General features: G+C 51.7%; 1 protein-coding gene across 1 annotated transcript in view; it reads left to right on the top strand.

Moving 5' to 3' along the window:
* The window catches only part of COL5A2 (collagen type V alpha 2 chain), a 154,893-nt gene that overhangs the window by 87,612 nt on the left and 47,431 nt on the right, over positions 1 to 19,850 (top strand). The window contains exons 9-24 of the mRNA XM_059704846.1: positions 7 to 301; positions 698 to 751; positions 2,470 to 2,523; positions 5,158 to 5,211; positions 6,276 to 6,329; positions 7,168 to 7,212; positions 7,660 to 7,713; positions 10,355 to 10,399; positions 11,441 to 11,494; positions 14,136 to 14,234; positions 14,535 to 14,579; positions 14,685 to 14,783; positions 16,704 to 16,757; positions 16,980 to 17,087; positions 18,002 to 18,055; positions 18,591 to 18,689. Coding sequence (XP_059560829.1) covers positions 7 to 301; positions 698 to 751; positions 2,470 to 2,523; positions 5,158 to 5,211; positions 6,276 to 6,329; positions 7,168 to 7,212; positions 7,660 to 7,713; positions 10,355 to 10,399; positions 11,441 to 11,494; positions 14,136 to 14,234; positions 14,535 to 14,579; positions 14,685 to 14,783; positions 16,704 to 16,757; positions 16,980 to 17,087; positions 18,002 to 18,055; positions 18,591 to 18,689 — 1,267 coding nt within the window. The remainder of the gene's footprint in view (positions 1 to 6; positions 302 to 697; positions 752 to 2,469; positions 2,524 to 5,157; positions 5,212 to 6,275; positions 6,330 to 7,167; positions 7,213 to 7,659; positions 7,714 to 10,354; positions 10,400 to 11,440; positions 11,495 to 14,135; positions 14,235 to 14,534; positions 14,580 to 14,684; positions 14,784 to 16,703; positions 16,758 to 16,979; positions 17,088 to 18,001; positions 18,056 to 18,590; positions 18,690 to 19,850) is intronic.

Here is a 19,850-nt window from a genome sequence, read left to right as displayed (position 1 = left end):
GTCTAGGTTCTCATTGGGCATTAATGATCTAAAGAGATATAAAAGCCTAATGAAGTGGGTGCCATGTTATTGTATTTCACAGATTGGAAACCTCATGGAGTTGTGGCCAAGTAAGCAACTCCCCCAGCCCCGTGGCTGGAGTGGCGCCCCAGCGGTTGGAGCCGCTGCACGGCACCTCGGGGAGCGCAGGGCTCGGGACCCCCTGTGGTCTGTCGGTAACGGTCTCTGTACTTCGTTCTCATTTCAGGGTGGTGTTGGCCCTGCAGGACCTCCCGGGGAGCCTGGGGAGCCCGGACCGATGGTAAGTGTCACGCCAGCACGCAGGCCCAGTGAGACGCAGCTCCTCATGAATGGTGCCCCCGCTGTTCACTCACCAGCTGGTCACTCCTGCAGCGGGAGGTCCAGCCCGCCGGGGCCGCCTTAGGGCTGTGTGGCCCCCTTTCCTGAGCAGCGCATTGACATTCGGAAACTGTGAACGTGGTCAGCCGACAGTGCTGCGATGTTTGCGTTTGTGAAAATAAACTTGTCCTGCTGAGCACATAACCTGAGGGACACAACGTAACATTCAGAATATTGATGAAGCTACTTTCTATTTTTTTGTTTGTTTCAACAATATTTTGGCTTGCATCATTGGTGGATTGGTGGGTGCAGGTAGATATAGGTAAGTCTTCTCTGTTCCCTTGTGTTTTGTTATTAGGGTCCAATTGGTGCTCGCGGACCAGAGGGCCCTCCTGGGAAACCTGGTGAAGATGTACGTGGGCTTTCCTCGTCTGCTTTGCGGGGCTGAGGAGGGCTGAGGGGGCCGGGGGGGGGGGCTGAGGGGGGCTGAGGGGGGCGGGGGCTGAGGGGGGGCTGAGGGGGGCTGAGGGGGGCGGGGGGCTGAGGGGGGCGGGGGGGGCTGAGGGGGGCAAAGAGGGAGGAGGGGGTAGAGGAGGAAGGAGGGGGTAGAGGGGGGAGGAGGGGGCTGAGGAGTGGCAGTGTCACATGAATGTCGCTTGTCCCTTCCCACTCCATTCCCCACTGTCAGCCTCCATTCCTGTCAGTCAGTGAGAGCTCAGAGAGGATTCACAAAACCTAAATGCTCTCCCTGTGGTGTTGTGAGGTGCTCTCCCTGCCCTGCGTTCTCCAGGGTTTCCATTAGGGTTTCCCATGGGACTCTGCAGTGATCTGCAGGGACAGGTTATGGGCTGATGGCGAAGCCATCATTATTAGGTCGTCATTGAGCGGATTTTATACTTGTTAGGAGGGCAGGGTCAGCATTGCTCTCTGATGCTGAAAAAATTATTTCTTCAGTTGGATCTTTAATTAAAGTTAAGTCTCAACTTCAGATTTTAACATTAAAAACTGATCGAAGAGCAGGATGCAATGACAGCTCTGCTCTTCTGGATTCTTTGTACCGAAGTTGAGGATAAAACTATGGAGAGGCCAAGGGACCCTAAACGAAGTAAATATTTTCCCGTTATGTGTCATGTGGCTTGGTTAAGCAGATTACACTGAATGTGGCCATGAGGAACACATCTCTGGCCATTCTTAATCAACACTAATAAAAGAGAAAAATGGGAATTGGCGTACGAGCTACCCTTTTCATTGGCTAATCAGGGCTATATGCAAATTAACTGCCAACTAAGATTGGCAGTTAACTGCCAACAAGATGGCGGTTAATTTGCATATGTAGGCACAATGCAGGGAGGCGAAAGGGAAAGCAGGAAGAAGCCCCCTGCCACTGACAGTGATCGGAAACCCAGGGGGGAGCTAAGAGCTGCCCCCCAGCCATGATGGGAGAATCAAGTGCCTTTTCTGCCCTGGCCAGTGATAGCAGGAAGTAGGGGTGGAGCCAGCGATGGGAGCTGGGCACGGTCGAAGCTGGCAGTCCCAGGAGCTAGGGGTCCCTTGCCTGGGCCTAAAGCGAAGCCCACGATCGCGGGGCCGCTGCAGCTGTGGGTCCCCGCTGCCCGGGCCGGACGCCTCAGCCAGAGGCGTCAGGCCTGGGCAAGGGGCCGATCCTGCGATTGGAGGGTGATGGGGGTCAATGCCTGAGGGTTCCCAGTATGTGAGAGGGGGCAGGCTGGGCTGAGGGACACTCCCCCCACACACACACCCAGTGCACGAATTTCATGCACCGGGCCCCTAGTATTTTTTTATAATAAGAAAAGAAATGGCAAGAAGTGTTTTAAGAAACATCGTTGAATTCAGTGCCACATGCATGTCTACGCACGTGGTGAACTTTGATGCTGATGACATGCCGGGCTGAGGCGGACCAGCATCTCCGGTGTCATTGCTGCTTCTGGATAAATTAGTGGAATGTCACAGCTGATGTCTAGAGTGGATCCCGTCGGACGTAGCGCTCAGGGGTGCATGTGGGGCATTGGGCACAGTCTTTCTGAGGGAGACGTTTTATCTGCAGTCACTCTGTCACCTCGTCTCCCAGGAGGACATTCTAACCCACTTGCTTCTCTGCTTTCCCTAAAGGGAGAACCCGGGAGAAATGGGAGTCCTGGTGAGGTGGGCTTCTCAGGGTCTCCGGTAAGTCTGTTCTTAGCGACACAGAGCACGCACGTGAGCTTGCCTCTCACTGCCCATGGGACCCAGGTCCCCGCGGAGCGGGCATTCCGCCGGGATGATGGCGAGCTCACTCCCACCCTCCCGGAGCTGGGGGCCTAATGCCGGCAAGGACAGTTTCATAAGGCACAGATCACAGCACCTCCACCCCGCGGGTCGGCGTTCATCTCCCTGACGTTTTCGCTCTGTGTCGTTCCCACGCGGGAACCCACAGCTGGAGAGAGAGGGACTCCCTGATGTTCTTCCTGCGCCAGGGACACGCCTGGTGGACAGGCGGCCTGTTGGGCTGCTCCGCAAACCCTAACGTTGGCTGAAATTCTGGACTGGCCTCTGGGCCCTGAAACCTTATGAGAAGTTGCACTGGTCGCAGCTCTCCCAGCACCGCTGCCCTCCTCTGCCTGGCCCCCCGCCAGGATGTGGGATCTGCCGCTTGGCGCACTCTGACCCGCCCTCCTGTCCTCATAGGCCCTCCCCCGCCCCCTCGAGGTGCTACACGGGCAGTGGGGACATTAGGGGTGACAAGCAGGCCAGTCCTCCAGCACCCCTGCCCTTAGACTTCTCCTGTGCCACGTCGCTAGGCTGGCGTGGCCTCCCACTTGGTAGATGTTGTATCATTTCCAAATGTTCCTACTGCTCAGCGCATCCAACAATGCTGAGCTCCCTGCCAGCTGACTTTCTGAAAATGGAAGAGGCTCAATACTAGGATTTTTTAAAAACAATGAATGCTATTTTTTCTAGAGAATTTACAGAGCTCTGAGGGTTCTTTAGTTTCAATATAAACCAGTTCCCAGCTGCCTGCTCTCCCCTCCTCCCCCTGCATCCTGGAAAGTCAGCGCGGGCACAGGCAGGGTTTAGTTGTGAGCACAGATGTGCGTAGTGTGTCAGCCTGTCCTGGTGCGCACTGCCCTGCGCCCTCTGCCACGGCCCCCATGCGGGACCCTGCCCGGGGGAAGGGCCCAGCCAGCAGGGCCCAGATGCACTCGGCAACGATCCGAGATCCGCGAGTGGGTGTGATCACAGCCTCGGTCGGCAGGATGAGGAAACTCGCGAGCTCTCGCACATCTGGCTCATTTCCTAGTCCAGTAGAGAGATGCAATCACACGGGAATGCCCTTGCAACGGACCAAATCCCCGAAGCTCGGGGGCGATTTGCAACAGCGGAACTAGGAATCCCCCTGGGGTCTCGGAGGGATGTGGGCTGAGTCTCCTGCCAGGAGGGAGGGGGGAACCTCAGTAATGGGTGCATTCCAGTGGAAACACAGGGAGTTCCTAAAAGAAGGGATTCCTGAGCAGGGCTGTGTCACAGGAATGAATGGAACTTGTATTTGTTCAGAGAGCAGTGGTCTGATGTGTCCTTACTGTGATAGCAACGTCCCCCTCCCCCCGCTACAGAAGCATCCTGCAGCGGTCCCAGAGGAATTATTGCTTTGCTTTCATCATATGAAGTTCATTTATTGAGTTATTTATGCATTGATTTACTTAACAGTAAGTGAAGGCGATAACGCAAACCGATGGATGTTGCTCTCTGTGTAAGATTGTGCTGGTGTAAGAGAAGTTCCTTAAAAGCTTGGGAAAGTGCTTAAAAGAAATATTATACCATTTCTTACCTCTGTTGTTTAGTCAATGATTAGTCATTGGATGCCCACGGGCAGGCATAAGGCTTAGTGCCAGGGATATGCAGATTCATACTAATAACTGGTCATCGATAGCATCAGTCCATGCTATCCAGTGCTCAGTCGGCTGCTGGCAGTGCTAATGGCTTCAGGTCAGAGTCTAACAGGCAGTGAGAGTGAGCGAGTCAGTCCCTGGTCCTTCTCTGCTTTAAGAGAGTCTGAGGGAACAGTTTCAAGCATCATTTCAAAAGTCTTACCATCTGCATTTAATTTTTTGTATGATTTCCCTTTTTTAAAAAAATTTGATATGCTTAGGTAAAGGATGCCTAAAATTAACAGAAGTTAAGAAATTCCTGAGCCAGCTCATTCTTTCTGTATTTGTTGACTTTCCTTTCTGTTGGATATTTTATTTCCTTGATTAGTTTTTTAAACAATTACCAACCCACCAGCTTCTTTCTATCATGTTACTTTAAAATATTTTCTGTTTACTCATTTTAATATAATCTTTCTTATATCCCACTCTCGATATTTAAAAGGTAGGGAAACTAAAACACATTGGTTTGCTACAAATGCATTTTTTCTTTCACCCCAAAGCGTATGTAAACGAAGAAAATCACAGTTTTCCTCCTGATTTCCTTCCTGTCGCTGACCTATTTGGGCCAGACACTAGATATGTGACTGAGGCTGTTGTGTTGTTTGTTTTTGCTTGTTTTATTAATAACACAGTGATGTCATTTGAAATCTTGAAAATGTCATCAAGTCAGTACCTGGCATGAACCGATGTCGCTGTAAGTCATGCTTCCATTTCGGAGAGTTTTAATCTTTGATCCCCTCCGTGTATTTTGATAGGTATATGTATACCGCTCCTTTTTCTTCTCTGGTTTGTTGGTGGAAAACTATGTACCAGGTATTTTTTTAGGGAAAATGTGCATTAAGCAATTTCCTGTTCTTATTAGTGACTCTGAAATGCCTTGTGTCCCCCACAGGGAGCCAGAGGATTTCCCGGGGCGCCCGGGCTGCCAGGCCTGAAGGGCCACCGCGTAAGTCAACCCTCGCAGAGGCTGGGGCCGGCTGGGCAGGGCCTGGGGGCATTGCCTTAAATCTGGACAAGCCCGCGTCTCAGTGTCCGCAATGGCTGTGGTTGAGCAGCCTCCGAGGTCCCTAAAGTGAGCGGCTCTCACATTTCTTCTGCATGTCATTTGAGCCTGTAGACACACTGTGAGTCTTACCGCGCGCTGAACACTGCGCTGCAGGAGAAGACAGTGATGCACGGGAGCCTCCATGGCTTTCAGCTTCAGGCTCAGAAGGGCTTCGGTTAGGAAAATAGGCAACTGCCACACAGAGGAATAAGTGCAGACCCGGCGAGGGCGTAATCTAGGGCCCGTCAGCCCAGACGTGGAGGCTGTAGGATGCTCCTCTCTTTATAACTCCAGATAACGCACAGCCGTTACACCATGTACTTATAAGGTGGGGCAAAAGTAGGCTTGCAGCCTGAGGACGTGAAACACAGTTACTTCCTGCATTCTTATTTATCAATTATTGTATTCGTTTCCATATAGATAACTTAGACCTACTTTTGCCCCATCTTGTATAGAAATTATCTATCTATCTATCTATCTATCTATCTATCTATCTATCTATCTATCTATTTACCTGAAAGCTTGGCTGGTATTTACTCAGTATACTCTGACAGGCCTCTGTTTTGAGTGGTTGAATTTCTGATTAGAATATTTGCTAATCATTAGTTATTAGATAATTTGAACATTATCCCTGCATATAACCCATATTTGATAACTATTTAAACTCTATAACTATTTATTTTCTTGTAAGTTCTTTATCTAAAGCTATAGGTTAAATTTCTATGAAGTAAAAAAATTTGAAAGGTTAGAACATTGCTTGTTGAAAACATTATTTAAAGGGGGAAACTAATATTCTTTGGAGAGACTTTTAAAACATGTTGAGAATTTGGAAACATTTTGAGTAACAACTTTAAATTTGAGGTCCATTTTCATCAGGCACTTTCTGTAAGCTTATGTTTGCTGCTTTTACGCATCTGAAAAGAAAAAAAACACAGTAAAATACAAATTTGTATTTTTCTTTTTAGGGACATAAAGGTCTTGAAGGCCCTAAAGGTGAAGTTGGAGCAACCGGTTCCAAGGTGATTGTCTGATGCCTCAGTGTGACCTCACCATAGCATTTTGGTTGTGTGTCAAGTGCCAAATGAACCCCCTAAGTCATTCTGGAGGGAAGAGGAGTATAGACAGCGAGCAGTTAAGTAGATAAACGTACCTTTTCACAGACGAGTGGCGGTAGATTTAACGGGATACATGCTGAGCCCTGGCTTTGCCACCAAGAACAGCCACTGCGGCTCTGGGTCCCTCCTGGTGTAGGAAGGAGACTGTGTCCATATGACATGTGGCACCATTGTCCACCTTCTAACTCACTCGCTGTTCTCTGAGCCTCACAGAGGTCAGGTGGTCCGTTACCCCCGCCATTTAGCGGCCTTTAATTCTGGGCCTTTGGGCCCTTGTTCTTCCCCACGTTTACTTGTGTTTCCAGAGGGAGAGAGAGCAGCAGGACTGCAGGGGACCCTTTAGAGGGACGTCCCCTGAGAGTCGCATGTGCAAAGACATTTGGCTTCAAGTTTCCTATCCCAGAACTTAAAGAAATGCTACAGTCAGTGTCTACTTTGTGACGTTTTACAAGCCTAAAGTATTATTAGACATAGGTAGTTCTGATGCTAATTAATGTGACTGGATGATAGTCCCATCAATCTTGTTTAAATCCTCAATGTTACTTTAGACTTATTTCTGTAGGAATGGAATTTTTATTGCATTTTGAGAAAAAGTAATTCAATAGACTTTTGAGGTCCTTCGAATGCCCTTCAAATGCCCATTTTGAAAATACGTGTTTAGAATGATATGCATGTGGAGCGAAATGATGTGACTGTCGATGGAGGTTCCTCATATTGTCGTGTGGTGTCATTTCTGCTGTAGGGTGAAGCCGGTCCTACTGGCCCGATGGGTGCCATGGGTCCTATGGTGAGTATCCGTTTAATTCTTTGTTATTTACTTGCTTTTTAGATTTTAGTAAGAGAATGTTTAAATGAAACAGACAGAAAGACATGATAACATTTGCTAGTGAAGTCACCTTGCTTATCATCTGATAGGCAAGCACACTCTAACAATTGCATCCTTCAAGTAGGAAAGCCTTCTCACATTTCAGTATTTTCCTTAACTGTGAGTGCCCTTAGTATTATTATTTTTCTGTACTCAGTGATCAAATCAGATTTGAGGTGCAGCCCATTAACTAGATTAAGTGAAGTCTATTTAGGTAAGAGGTGGTAGGTAGAGTTTTTCAAACCCCAAGAAGTACTGTTGCTTGGTGGCCAAGTCTATGGAGTCTCAGCTGTTTTGAGGAGGGTAATCAAGTTGTCCTAGAGTTTACATTCGATGCTTCAAGGGATGTTTTCTCTCTCGTATCTACAGGGTCCCAGGGGCATGCCGGGGGAGCGCGGCAGGCTTGGGCCGCAGGGCGCTCCGGTAAGTCTGTGTGCTCCCCTCTGTGATGCTTTACTGAACACGCATTAGAAATGAGCGTACCAATGCTGCTTGCCTACTTTCAAATGTTTTCCTTTTTCTTATGGAATAAATTTAGGTTTACAGGAAAGTTGCAGAGATAGGATAGAGTTCCCATGTAGTCTTCACCTAGCTTCTCTGAGTGTTCACATTTTACATTACATTTGCTGCCAATTTATTTTAACACAGAAATTAAGAAAACAGTGAAAACATACAACAGCATGGGATATAACCCATGGGAAAGCATACGCCTTGGCACAGTAATAACATTATACTAACAGGTGACATTTATCAAGCGCTTATTATTCACTAAGCATCCTTTCAAGCATCCTTATTTTATGTTCATCACAGTCCGTCAGTGCAGTGAATGCACCCTTTTGTTGATACGAGTCTCCTGGTCTGTTTTAAAGGTACAGCCTGGGAAATGCCCTTGCTGTGTGTCCTGTACCTCAGGCCTCGGTGGGGCCTATTCCCCTGACTCCCTCCACAGCTCGCGGAGGGCCCGGCTGCACTCGCTAACGTTGCAGACGTGCAGTTCATTGCACTGCCCCCTCTTGGCTTCTGACAGCGAGGGACGGCCACCTGGCCTCCATGACGCTGACTTGGTCCCCATCAGTGTTAGGGACCTCAGGTGTATAGCACCCCCTCCTGTGACCCCAGAGGACAACCACCCGAGAGCTTCTCAAAGGTGCCGGAGCCCTGGTGTGGGGAGTGAGACCCCCCCACAGTCCATTCCTGGTCCCTTGGGAAGCAGAGGGCCCCCTGGAGATGTAGAGACAGTCAGTGTCGCCCTCACCAGCCTCGCACGGGTCGTCCATCTAGTGTCCACTCTCTGTGCGTCCTCTGTCATCTGCCAGGGCAGCTGTGGCATTTCTGGCTCTGGGGGGGCCTCGCTGTTCTCAGAGAATCGCCTCCCCTGTGAGCACCATCTCCCGGGGCCCTGACCAGGTGCTGAATGTGGGTCCCGGGAGCGTGCCCCCTCCATCCCGTTCACACTCCCCAGCTTTGCTGTTGTCCCTCTTGGCTGTGCCTTCGGGACCTTGTCCTACGCTCTCTCGGGACCCGCTTCTGCACGATGCGTGGAACCGGTGGCTCCTGTTGGTGTGGAGTCTCCCCTCAAGCCCATCGCTGTGACTTCGTGCTGGTTGTGGGTCTGACAGCTGGAGGCGAGGCAGGCGGCGGCGGCAGCGGCATGTGCTGTCGGGAGAGCAGGCTCCTGTGAGCAAGGAGGAAGCACGCGCGGTTAGAAGCGGGGCCGGGCCGGTCTGCAGGCCCATGGGCTGCCCGGTGCCGAGACTGCGAAGTTCTGCAGAGGTTCCCAGGCCCACGCCAAGGCCCCTGCCTTCCAGTCCAGGCCTCCGATCGCGGCCTAGGAGCCGAAACACGTTTAGAACTGAACCTCCTCAAGCGCTTTCAAACCTCTGCCATTACGTCATGGGTTCGAGCTTCAGCTCCCCCACCCTGGCTGTGGAAGATGGCAGTGTTTTTAAATGCTGCCACAGAGCCTCATGTTGATTAACTGCCATCAGCCTTTCACTTGCTGGATTCACTCAGTAAGACCCATGCAGTGCCATCAACTTGTAATCGCTCTTCCCCCTAAAACTTGTCACATGCCTGAGCTGCTGCACCCACGGCCCCTTCCCGTACCCGGGCGGCCCACGCAGTGCATGCCTGGAGAGGATCCTGCATCACCACAGCGTGCGGGGGGCGGGGGGCGGGGGGCGGGGGGCGGGGCGGGGGGGGGCACGCTCTCTCTACCGCCACGTGGTCAGTGAGGAATCCCAAATCCCATCTGAGAGTCTACCTTCTCAGGCTCCTTCTAGCACCAGTGCCATGGAAGTCTTAGGTCTGGTTTCCCAGAAACTAGCATCACAGCAGACTGTGCAGGAAATCCTTGGGCGGCTTTCAGGTGCTACATTGTGGAGAAGGAGTAAAAGAACCAGGTTTGTCAGAGGGAGAAAGTAACTGGTGTTACAACTGCAGGAACCTGGCTCTGCAAGTCCGCAGTCATGGGAGCTCTGCAGCGGGGAGGGCTCCCCGCTCTTGGATGGGTCAAGAGCTCCTGTACCCGGTGCTGGGCATGGGAGGGGCACAGCCCTGGGAGAGCTAATCTCTCCTCACTGAGGGCAGCCCAGGGGGCCACTGTGCGCCCTCAGCTCACCGCTTCCAGCAGCGGAGAGGGACCTGGGGGACACCCGCAGCTTTCACTGCAGCTTAATCTCCTAGTGTGTGCGTGCGATTCATTGTATTTTATTTTTATTTTTACAAGGAGTGCATTCCTCCTCTGCGTTAATATGCCTGCAAAGAGATGTTCAAAATTCCACTGTCTTTGTTCTAATTTGAGAGATGGTGACACATTCAAGTAAAAAGAATGGTTTTCATCAGTTTCATTCCTTTCAGTCTCCTCTTTCTCATTGCTATAAGGATAGATGGGTTTATTTCTACTTTACCAGTGTTGTGTAAATGTGTGTTTTTATTTCTGTTAACTCAGTTAAGTTTGTTGTTAGTTAATATTTATTCTTTAATTTGTAACATGGAAATTTTTATAAAGCAAATGAATCATGAGCAAGTAGAGTAGAATCTCGTCTCTTTTTCTCCTGATTAGGGACAACGAGGTGCACATGGTATGCCAGGAAAACCCGGGCCGATGGTGAGTTTTGTTATTTTCATATTCATTCCTGCATTTTTCTACTTTCACACTCACTGACGTTACAGAGCGCCTACTGTGTCCAGCCACTTGGAATAAAAGATGATAAACACACAGTACTTGTCCTTGAAAACAGACTTGTCTACCAAGGGAGAGAGACATCAATATAGTAGCATACGGCCATTGCTAACTGCTGTAACACAGACTATGACTTGAGGTTTGGGGACACTGAGGAGAAAATACCTATTCCTGAAGCTGGAGAAAGATGTCAAGGAACTTCAAGAGGAACGACCCCCAAGCTAAGTCTTGGCAGAGGAATATGTAAATGAGCAAGAACACAGCATGGCCCATCAATGGGTGGATGGAGACCATGGCGAGCTCAGGAGATGCTCAGAGGGCAAATCAGATTTGAAATTATTTGCCTTTGGAGTCTTTTCTTCCTTGTTACTCATAAAAAGGCAACAAAGTAACTATAGTTAAAAAGGGTTTTTTAAAACACAAAACTGGTGGGATTAAAAGCTAATGGATCTTAAAAGAAGAACCAAGATAGCCTAGAATGGAATTCCTCCTATGCTAGATGCTTTCAATCCAGCTTTTAAGTCATTGGTTTAAACTCTATGCACCCTTCCCAGGTGTGGGGTAGTGACAGATATCTGTTTCTTATTAGCCTGAAAATACTCACTCTAGAGCAGCAGTTCTCAACCTGTGGGTCGCGACCCCTTTGGGGGTTGAATGACCCTTTCACAGGGGTCGCCTAATACCATTGGAAAACACATCTATAATTACATATTGTTTTTGTGATTAATCACTAGGCTTTAATTATGTTCAATCTGTAACAATGAAAATACATCCTGCACTATTTCATTTCAGTGTTGGCAGGTACTTGTATTAAAATACACTATTATTTTTGTGATTTCAAAGTACTAAGTGGATTATTCTTATATTATGTGTCAAAGTACAGAATTTTGTGAAAGACTAAATGATGACTTATTTAGATGTTGATTAAGATACATGTCCGGTCACTTTTCTGGTTTCTGTTAATAGGGTCCTCTTGGGATACCTGGCTCTTCTGGTTTTCCAGGAAATCCTGGGATGAAGGTAAAGTGTTAATATATTTAGCTCTTAATTACATGAATCCCAAAGTGAAGAATGTCATTTCATTTGCCGAAGAGCAAGGAGGTTGCTCTCAACTAAGGAAAGAGTCTAGACGCAGCAGTTCTCAACCTGTGGGTCGGGAACAATGAAAATCCATCCTGCGTATCAGATATTTACATGACGATCCATAACAGTAGAAAAACTACAGTTACGAAGTAGCCACGAACATCATTTTATGGTTGGGGGTCACCACAACATGAGCTGTATTAAAGGGTCGCGGCATCAGGAAGGTTGAGACCACTGGAGAGTATTCTCTGTGTCCATACGGTAGGGAAAAAATAAAGAAAATGTAAAAATGAGATGACTAAATAATATGTAACCCAAAGAGAGTGACTTATAATCACACAGCTGTCAGAGAACCTGCTGCGTTAGACCCTGACGCAGACCCTGTGGCCGCTGCAGGGTAATGGTTGGATCTGAGTTGGGATCTGCCCTTGGCTGCAGGGCCTGGCGGTAACAAACAGCAGAATGTTCTAGACAAGAGTCTGCAGTGAGTCAGGCCGTCCAGGCTGTTCTCTCACAGGAGGCGGGCTCTCACTGCCCCCCCACCTCCCCCTCCTCCTGCCTCTCACCCCTGACCACTAAGGGGTGGACGGAGAGGCTGTTCGGCACTGCCCGTGGGAACGGACTGACGCGTTCTGCTGGGGCCGTTTACCTTGTTTGTTCCCCTCCTGGAAGCTGTTGGCGAGCCAGTGGGGTAATCTGTGCACACAGAGGGCTTCGCGTCAGGCCCTCAGGGGGGTCCCTGCTTTTCAGAAACTGTCTTTATTGTGGAAGTGTTACAGACGTCCCCCTTTGTTCTCACTGACCCTCCGCTCACACCTGCCCGCCCCAGGCCTGCACCACACGACTGTCTGTGTCCGTGGCTTACGCACGTTCGTTCTTTGGTTCATCTCTGCTTCTTGCTAGCAGTTCTACTCGAATTGGACGTGAGCTTCAAAAACGAACACACGCTCAGTCCACACTGACACTCAGACACTCCCTGAAGCGCGAGCGGCATCAAGTCTAGTTGTTCTCAAGCCTCTCCTGCCACCTGTAACCTCTGCCCCGGGGTTGGGGCCGGGGTCGGGGTCGGGGCTGGGGCCGGGGCCGGGGCCGGGGCCGGGGCCGGGGTCGGGGCCGGGGTCGGGGCCGGGGTCGGGGCCGGGGCCGGGGTCGGGGTCGGGGTCGGGGCCGGGGTCGGGGCCGGGGTCGGGGCCGGGGCCGGGGCCGGGGCCGGGGTCGGGGTTGGGGCCGGGGTCGGGGTCGGGGTCGGGGTCGGGGTCGGGGCCGGGGTCCGGGTCGGGGTCGGGGCCGGGGTCGGGGTTGGGGCCGGGGTCGGGGTCGGGGTCGGGGCCGGGGCCGGGGCCGGGGTCGGGGTCGGGGTCGGGGTCGGGGTCGGGGTCGGGGCCGGGGCCGGGGTCGGGGTCGGGGTCGGGGTCGGGGTCGGGGCCGGGGCCGGGGCCGGGGCCGGGGCCGGGGCCGGGGCCGGGGCCGGGGCCGGGGCCGGGGTCGGGGTCGGGGTCGGGGTCGGGGTCGGGGTTGGGGCCGGGGTCGGGGTCGGGGTCGGGGCCGGGGTCGGGGTCGGGGTCGGGCCGGGGTTGGCGCCGGGGTCGGGGCCGGGGTCGGGGTCGGGGTCGGGGTCGGGGTCAGGGCCGGGGTCGGGGTCGGCTGCTCTCCAGAGCTGCCCTGGGTCTTTCACTCCCCGTCCCTTCCTCACGACAACTCACTCTGAGCGCAGGCAGGTGGGACCTTCTGTTCCCCACATCTGTTCTGCTCCCCGAAGTCCTAATCCTGCTCTCAGCCCCCTCCCCCTTCCCGTGAGGCCCTCGCCCTCACAGGAGCCCGGCTGTGAGGGAAGAACCTCAGGGCGCCCGGGACTGGGCTCCACAGAGGGGCAGCCACACGCCACCCCGCTCACAGGGTGCTGCCAGCACTGCCTGTGGCTCCCGAGAGCTGCTGGTGAAGTCCGACACCCAGCATCCCCGTGAGACGCCGGGTTTCTGTGCCTCTAAGGGCCTCCCGTGGCCCTCACCCTCAGCTGGAGAGCACACGCCACCTCCGGCTCTTTGCATCTCCGCGAAGGGCGACGGGGGTTGAGCAGGGAGTTCATGTGGTTTCTTGGTTCCCATGAGCTCCCTCAAGCTTCGGGTTCGAGTTCTGGAATGTCAGCATTAGGTATACCTAGGTACAGAACGTGGTGGGTAAAATGCAGAAACCTAGTTAAGTTTGAATTTCAGTTCAACGAAGTATAAATGTTGGTATAAATATGCCCCGAATATTTCATGGGACAAACTTATACTAAAATTAGTTGCTGTTTATCTGAGTGAAAACTTAACTGCACGCCCTGCATTGGTGTCCTCTCGGGGCCGCTCCCTCGGGTTGGAATAGGCGGCTCCCAGGCTGCCCTTAGCGACCACATCCTGCCCCAAGTGGGGGGGTGGGGGGGCAGCCACGCCCAGGTCAGGCCCAGCCCTGCAGGGAGCTGTGCTCTCGGCCCCCTTAGATCTGGGCGTAAAATGTGAAACTCAAGGAAGCGATCTACTTGGAATCGTCGCGTGCTGACATTCTCCTAAAATGGACGTTTCTCCTTGCTCCCCTTTAGGGAGAAGCAGGTCCCACCGGCGCCCGAGGCCCGGAAGGCCCGCAGGGGCAGCGAGGCGAGACGGGGCCGCCGGGGCCAGTGGGCTCGCAGGGCCTCCCGGTGAGTGCCAGGCCCGGGAGGCGGCCGGAGGCCGGGCGTGTGCAGCTCCGGCACAAGGGCGGGCCGCACATGTCCCTTGGCTGCCGACCGCGTGCTTGCAGCTCAGGAGAAGATCAAGTTCCCTGGTGACGCCAGCTGCGTCTAAATGATGGAAAACATCATCAAAGTTACTTTTACAATGTGATGGCCGTTGAGTTTTTGGGTGGTAACTTATGGTCTCCCGTTTGGAAGATGGTAGACGTCTGAGAGGACCCCCTAGCCATGGCTGCCCATGTGATAGACTTTTCGTGTACCTTTCAGGGCGCCGTGGGCACGGACGGGACTCCTGGCGCCAAAGGCCCGACGGTGAGCACCTGCGTTTCCGCTGCGTGAAGTTCAAGTGGACACGGGGCTTTGGCCGTTGGCGGAGGCTCCTCCGGTTTCTGCTCACCGTGTCTCTCTCTCTGGCAGGGTTCTGCAGGCCCCTCTGGGCCCCCCGGCCTGGCAGGGCCCCCCGGATCCCAAGGACCTCAGGGCAGCACTGGGCTTCCAGGAATTCGAGGCCAACCGGTAACGTCCTTCAGAACCGCTACTGCCGCTGGTGTAATGGGACTGAGCTCGCCGAGAGGGACAGCATCTGACGAGATGCAGTGAAACCCGGGGCGTAACTGAACGAGGCGAACGAAGACAGGGGTCTTCACAAAGTGGGAGCAAACGCTAACATGAGTGTCGAGGTTTAAATTCAAAGTGGAACATCATGGTAGTGGTTTTTGTGTAAAATAGTAAGGCCAGAACTTCATGTTCGAACTCAGAATTTTACGAGCAGTTGAATAATAAACATTATAGAAACATTAGCAAGCCAGTGTGAGGAGATGTGGAGGTTTATTGGGTGCTTACAATGATGATTTGACTAAAAGTGGATTCAACAACTATTTCTTGAGAGTTATTCTTCTTTTAACTTTTAATTGGAAGAGAGAGAGAGAGAGAGAGAGAGCGCAAAATATCAATTTGTGGTTCCACTTATTTATGCATTTATTGGTTGCTTCTTGTATGTGCCCTGACCCCTGACTGGGGATTGACCCTACAACCTTGGCATATCGGGACGATGCTCCAACCAACTGAGCTACCCGCCAGGGCTTAATTTCTATTTTTTTATTGAATTTATTGGGGTGAAACTGGTTAATGCAATTATATAGGTTTCAGGTAATAATTCTATAATAGAGTGTCCCCCCAAAATGTATACACTTTAACAGCTGATAGCTCAATTTTGAAAATGAAATATATTTTAATAAATATTGCCTTTATAATTATTCAAAATGTATGTATACATTTTGGGGGGAACCCTATACATTATCTGTATATTCTATCGTGTGTTCACCACCCCAAGTCAAGTCTCCTTCCATCTGCGTTTATCCCCCCTTCACCCTCTTCCACCCTCCCCCACCCCCTTCCCTCTGGTAGTCACCACACTGCTGCCTGTGACCAGGAGGTGTTTTCTTATTTATTTATTTATTTTACTTAATCCCTTCACCTTTCTCACCAGCCCCCTGACGCCCGGTCCCTCTGGCAGCTGTCTGTCTGTTCTCTGTGTCTATGAGTCTCTTTCTCTTTTGTTTGTTAGTTTATTTTGTTCATTAGATTCCACATGTGAGTGAAATCATATGGTGCTTGAAGAAAGATTTCAACATATTGTTAGATTTAATGAGTTTCCATATTTTATAAAAATTACGTTCTAGGAAAAATATTACGATGCACCCATAAGAAATAAACAGATTGAAAACTTGTGCTTACATATGTTTTAGCTGGATATATACATAAAACCAACCTTTTTTCTAGCACTACTTAAAACAGATATTCTAGATTCTGCTCCAAGTCATTTGGTTTTTGCTGATCAATCCTTTTTGCTGGTGACAGATTTATTAAAACATGAGGGCTGCTGATGCTTCACATTTCATTTGATCACGTTCTCAGTTTAGCAGTCTGGCTCCTAAACCCAAACTGCAGTTGGTATTTGAAGACACACATACATAAAGCCCTGAACAAAGAAAAACCCTAAAGCCCCTTAGAGATGTCATGCCCTATGAGAAGGTGTCAAACTCTCAATAGATAGGACAGAAATATAAAATGATTTCGATTCTGTTTCCTAAAATAAACCCTCAGTAGGTTTTCTGCAGAAGTGGTGATTGTTTGGTTCTCATTTTAATGATCAAATTGGAGTAATAGCTAAATAGTTGTAATTATTCTGGCATGCAAAATGGGACTCAGAACTGAAAAACAAGCCTCTTGAGGACACTGTGAAATAAACAAGCTGCTGCCCAATTCTGCTGCGTTTTATGAAAATTCACACACATGGTGTCAGGTTTTCAGAGGGGACCGTGCTTAGTCCGGACTCAGCTCCCGGCTGTTCACTGCGCTCACGGGGCCCGGGGGGGAGGAGGGGGCGGGCTGGGAGGGAGGGGGGTGCTCCCGCTGAGGATGCTTTCATTTCAGGGCGACCCAGGAGTCCCAGGCTTCAAAGGAGAAGCTGGCCCCAAAGGGGAACCGGTAAGGGCGCGTTCTTTTTAAACGAGGGGGACATGTGCATTGCCTAGCAGTGGGCACCTCAAAATGCTGACGCCTGCGAAGTAATGACTGAGACGGCCATCCCCCTGGACGGACAGAGCCCGTTGGATGTGATTGAGAATGTGCGGCTGGCTTCATTAGGTGGCTCTTTCCACTCCGCTCAGTGCACGGCCTTTTCTGGTAACTGCTCTCTGTTCTCAACAGGGGCCGCACGGCGTGCAGGGGCCCATCGGCCCGCCCGGCGAGGAAGGCAAGAGAGGTCCACGCGGCGACCCCGGCGCGGTCGGTGCCCAAGGGCCGGCGGGAGAACGGGTAAACTGAGGCCCGGAGCAGCTCCGACACTCCGGGGAGCAGGTCTGGGGGCGTAAGGAGAGCCAGGGCGGCTAGGAGACGCCTGCGGGTGCTGGTTAGCGTGGTGACCTGTGACTGAGAGGCACCACCAGCCACTGTAGTCATGCAGCCAGGGCCTGAACTCGGACTGACGGGCCGCTGTGCTGCTGGGGACGCCCCGGCGGGCAGGGGGCTGCGGGCCCAGCCCCCACGTGGGGCCGGTAAACTGTGGTGCACTCTGACGGGACGTTAGCAAAAAACAAGCCAACATGAAGTAAAGACATAATGGCACGTTTTAATAAATGCCACGCACACGTAGGAAGTCACAGGGCGATGCGGCAGGAATAGCTCCGGGTGTGACCCGGGGGGACGTTAGATGAGGAGGCGAGGAAACGGGACCCGAGGGTGAGGACGTGCTGGGAGAGAACTCGGGAGGAACGCTGTTCAGCGGAGGAAACGGCAAAGCCCCGCTGAGGCTGACTGCAGAGCCCTGGAGGACAGTGGGCCGGGCCTGAGGGGGACAAGGCCGCACTCCCCCTGGGTGAGCCTCGGGGCGCAGGGGCCGCCAGCGCACAGGCCCAGGCGTGGCCCGGCAGTTCTGCGTGTGCCGGTGCGCCCTTCCTGTGCCTCGCCTGCCTGTGTGTCAGTTTAGGGTTGATTTTACCGTGAGTTGTTAGAATATTTCTTGCTCTGGATAACTTTTTGGCTCGGTACTTATATATTCTTTAAAATTTAAGGTTTCCGCTGTGTAGTCAGGTTTTTTCTTGTGCGTATTTACCGCATATGGGCTTGATCACAGACTCTAAAGCCGTTAGTGCTAAAGGTAAACGTTATCCCTTCGGTATGTATTACGAAACCATCGACAGGTATTAAGATCGAATCTTGCTCCTTTGTAGGGTGCTCCTGGCAACCGCGGTTTCCCGGGCTCGGATGGCTTACCGGGACCCAAGGTGAGGCCATTTCCTCAGGGTGGCCATGGCGCGGCGGGAGGTGCAGGGGCCCAGCGTCATGCTTTAGCCTTGGCCGTGGGGCCCAGACCCAGAACAGCTTTGGACACCGATGTCCTGTGCGATGTCTGGGTTATAGACGGTGGGGGGAGGCTGCCGATGGAGGGGGCATGGCAGCTTGTTTCCGGACTCGTCAGGGAAATGCCGAGAAGAAGAGGTCATGGTCATTTCCTGGAGCTGACGTATTCTTTCCTTTATCTAGAAATTTAGATTCTTTCAAAATTCTGTTTTTTCCAATATCTAAATGATCGGCGCGAGGCTCCGATCACCACTTTCATTGGGTAACGAAGAAACAGCGCGGTTCTCCCGGGAATGCAAGTTAGAGCAGAAGGCGAGGGGCCCTGTTTGCCGGGAGGTCGCTGCAGTGACTGACCAGCTGTTGTTCGTTACACTCATGCTTTGCTCAGCAGAACAGGAACTTTATATGCTCATGTGTCTCCGTGCTCTTTCCTGACATGTCTGCTTTGCTTTGGAACAGGGGGCGCAAGGAGAGAGGGGGCCTGTAGGCTCGTCAGGACCTAAAGGAGGGCAGGGGGACCCAGGACGCCCCGGGGAACCAGGGCTGCCTGGAGCTCGGGTAAGAACACTGCGTCTTGTGGTCCATCAGCCAAGAGACGTGCTCCTGGGAATTCATGAAGGGTGTTTCCTCCCTTTACTCCTTTCCCTTCCCTCCCCTCCCCTCCCCTCCCCTCCCCTCCCCTCCCCTCCCCTCCCCTCCCCTCCCCTCCCCTCCCCTCCCCTCCCTTTCCCTCCCCTCCCCTCCCCTCCCTTTCCCTTCCCTTCCCTTCCCTTCCCTCCCCTCCCCTCCCCTCCCCTACCCTCCCCCCCTCCCCTCCCCTCCCCTCCCCCCTCCCCTCCCCTTCCCTCCCCTCCCCCTTCCCTTCCTTCCTTCCTCCCTCATTATCCCCCCCCCCCTCTTTCTAGCTCACTTTTACAACTTGGAACATTTCTTTGTTTTTTGGTTTTGGCCCGGTTCATTATTTTGTAAATACTGGCTTGTTATTTTTGTCATGTGTAGAAAACACACTTAATTCTAGTCTTCCTTTTTCAAAGGGTTTGTATGAACAATTTTACCTCTTTTCATGAAAAAAATTCCTGTTTGTCCATTTTATATATATTTTGCTTGATAATAACTTATTTGACTTGACGGAGAGAATTGATAAATGTCATGTAAGATATACTTTCTATCACTTGACATTTATTTCAACTTTGGAATTGCCCTCATATTCAATGGTCAGCAGTCCCTTCAGGAAAAAGGAGTTACACAGAAAGTTGGATGAAAAGATACCTTTGGCCCAACATGAGCTCTCTCTCCTGAGCCCAGGATTGAGTCCGCCAGTGAAGCCCGCACTAGCCTTCCTTCTGCTAAGGAAACACTGGCGTGGCTGCATCTTGGCTCAGACATTCTTCCCTCGTGTCTGATCCAGGGGAGTGCCGCCCAGTGCCGGCCAACAGTGCTGATGTGAAAATGACCCCTGGGTTTAGACCGCATCTGGACTGGGGGGCTAGGAATGGACTATACCAGCCGTGGGCAAACTACGGCCCGCGGGCCGGATCCGGCCCGTTTGAAATGAATAAAACTAAAAAAAAAAAAAAAAAAAAAGACCGTACCCTTTTATGTAATGATGTTTACTTTGAATTTATATTAGTTCACACAAACACTCCATCCATGCTTTTGTTCCGGCCCTCCGGTCCAGTTTAAGAACCCATTGTGGCCCTCGAGTCAAAAAGTTTGCCC

The sequence above is a fragment of the Myotis daubentonii genome, chromosome 7 (genome assembly GCF_963259705.1).
Source record: "Myotis daubentonii chromosome 7, mMyoDau2.1, whole genome shotgun sequence".
NCBI lineage: Eukaryota > Metazoa > Chordata > Mammalia > Chiroptera > Vespertilionidae > Myotis > Myotis daubentonii.
Note: the sequence above shows the minus strand (reverse complement) of the source record. Positions and strands in the feature narration are given on the sequence as shown.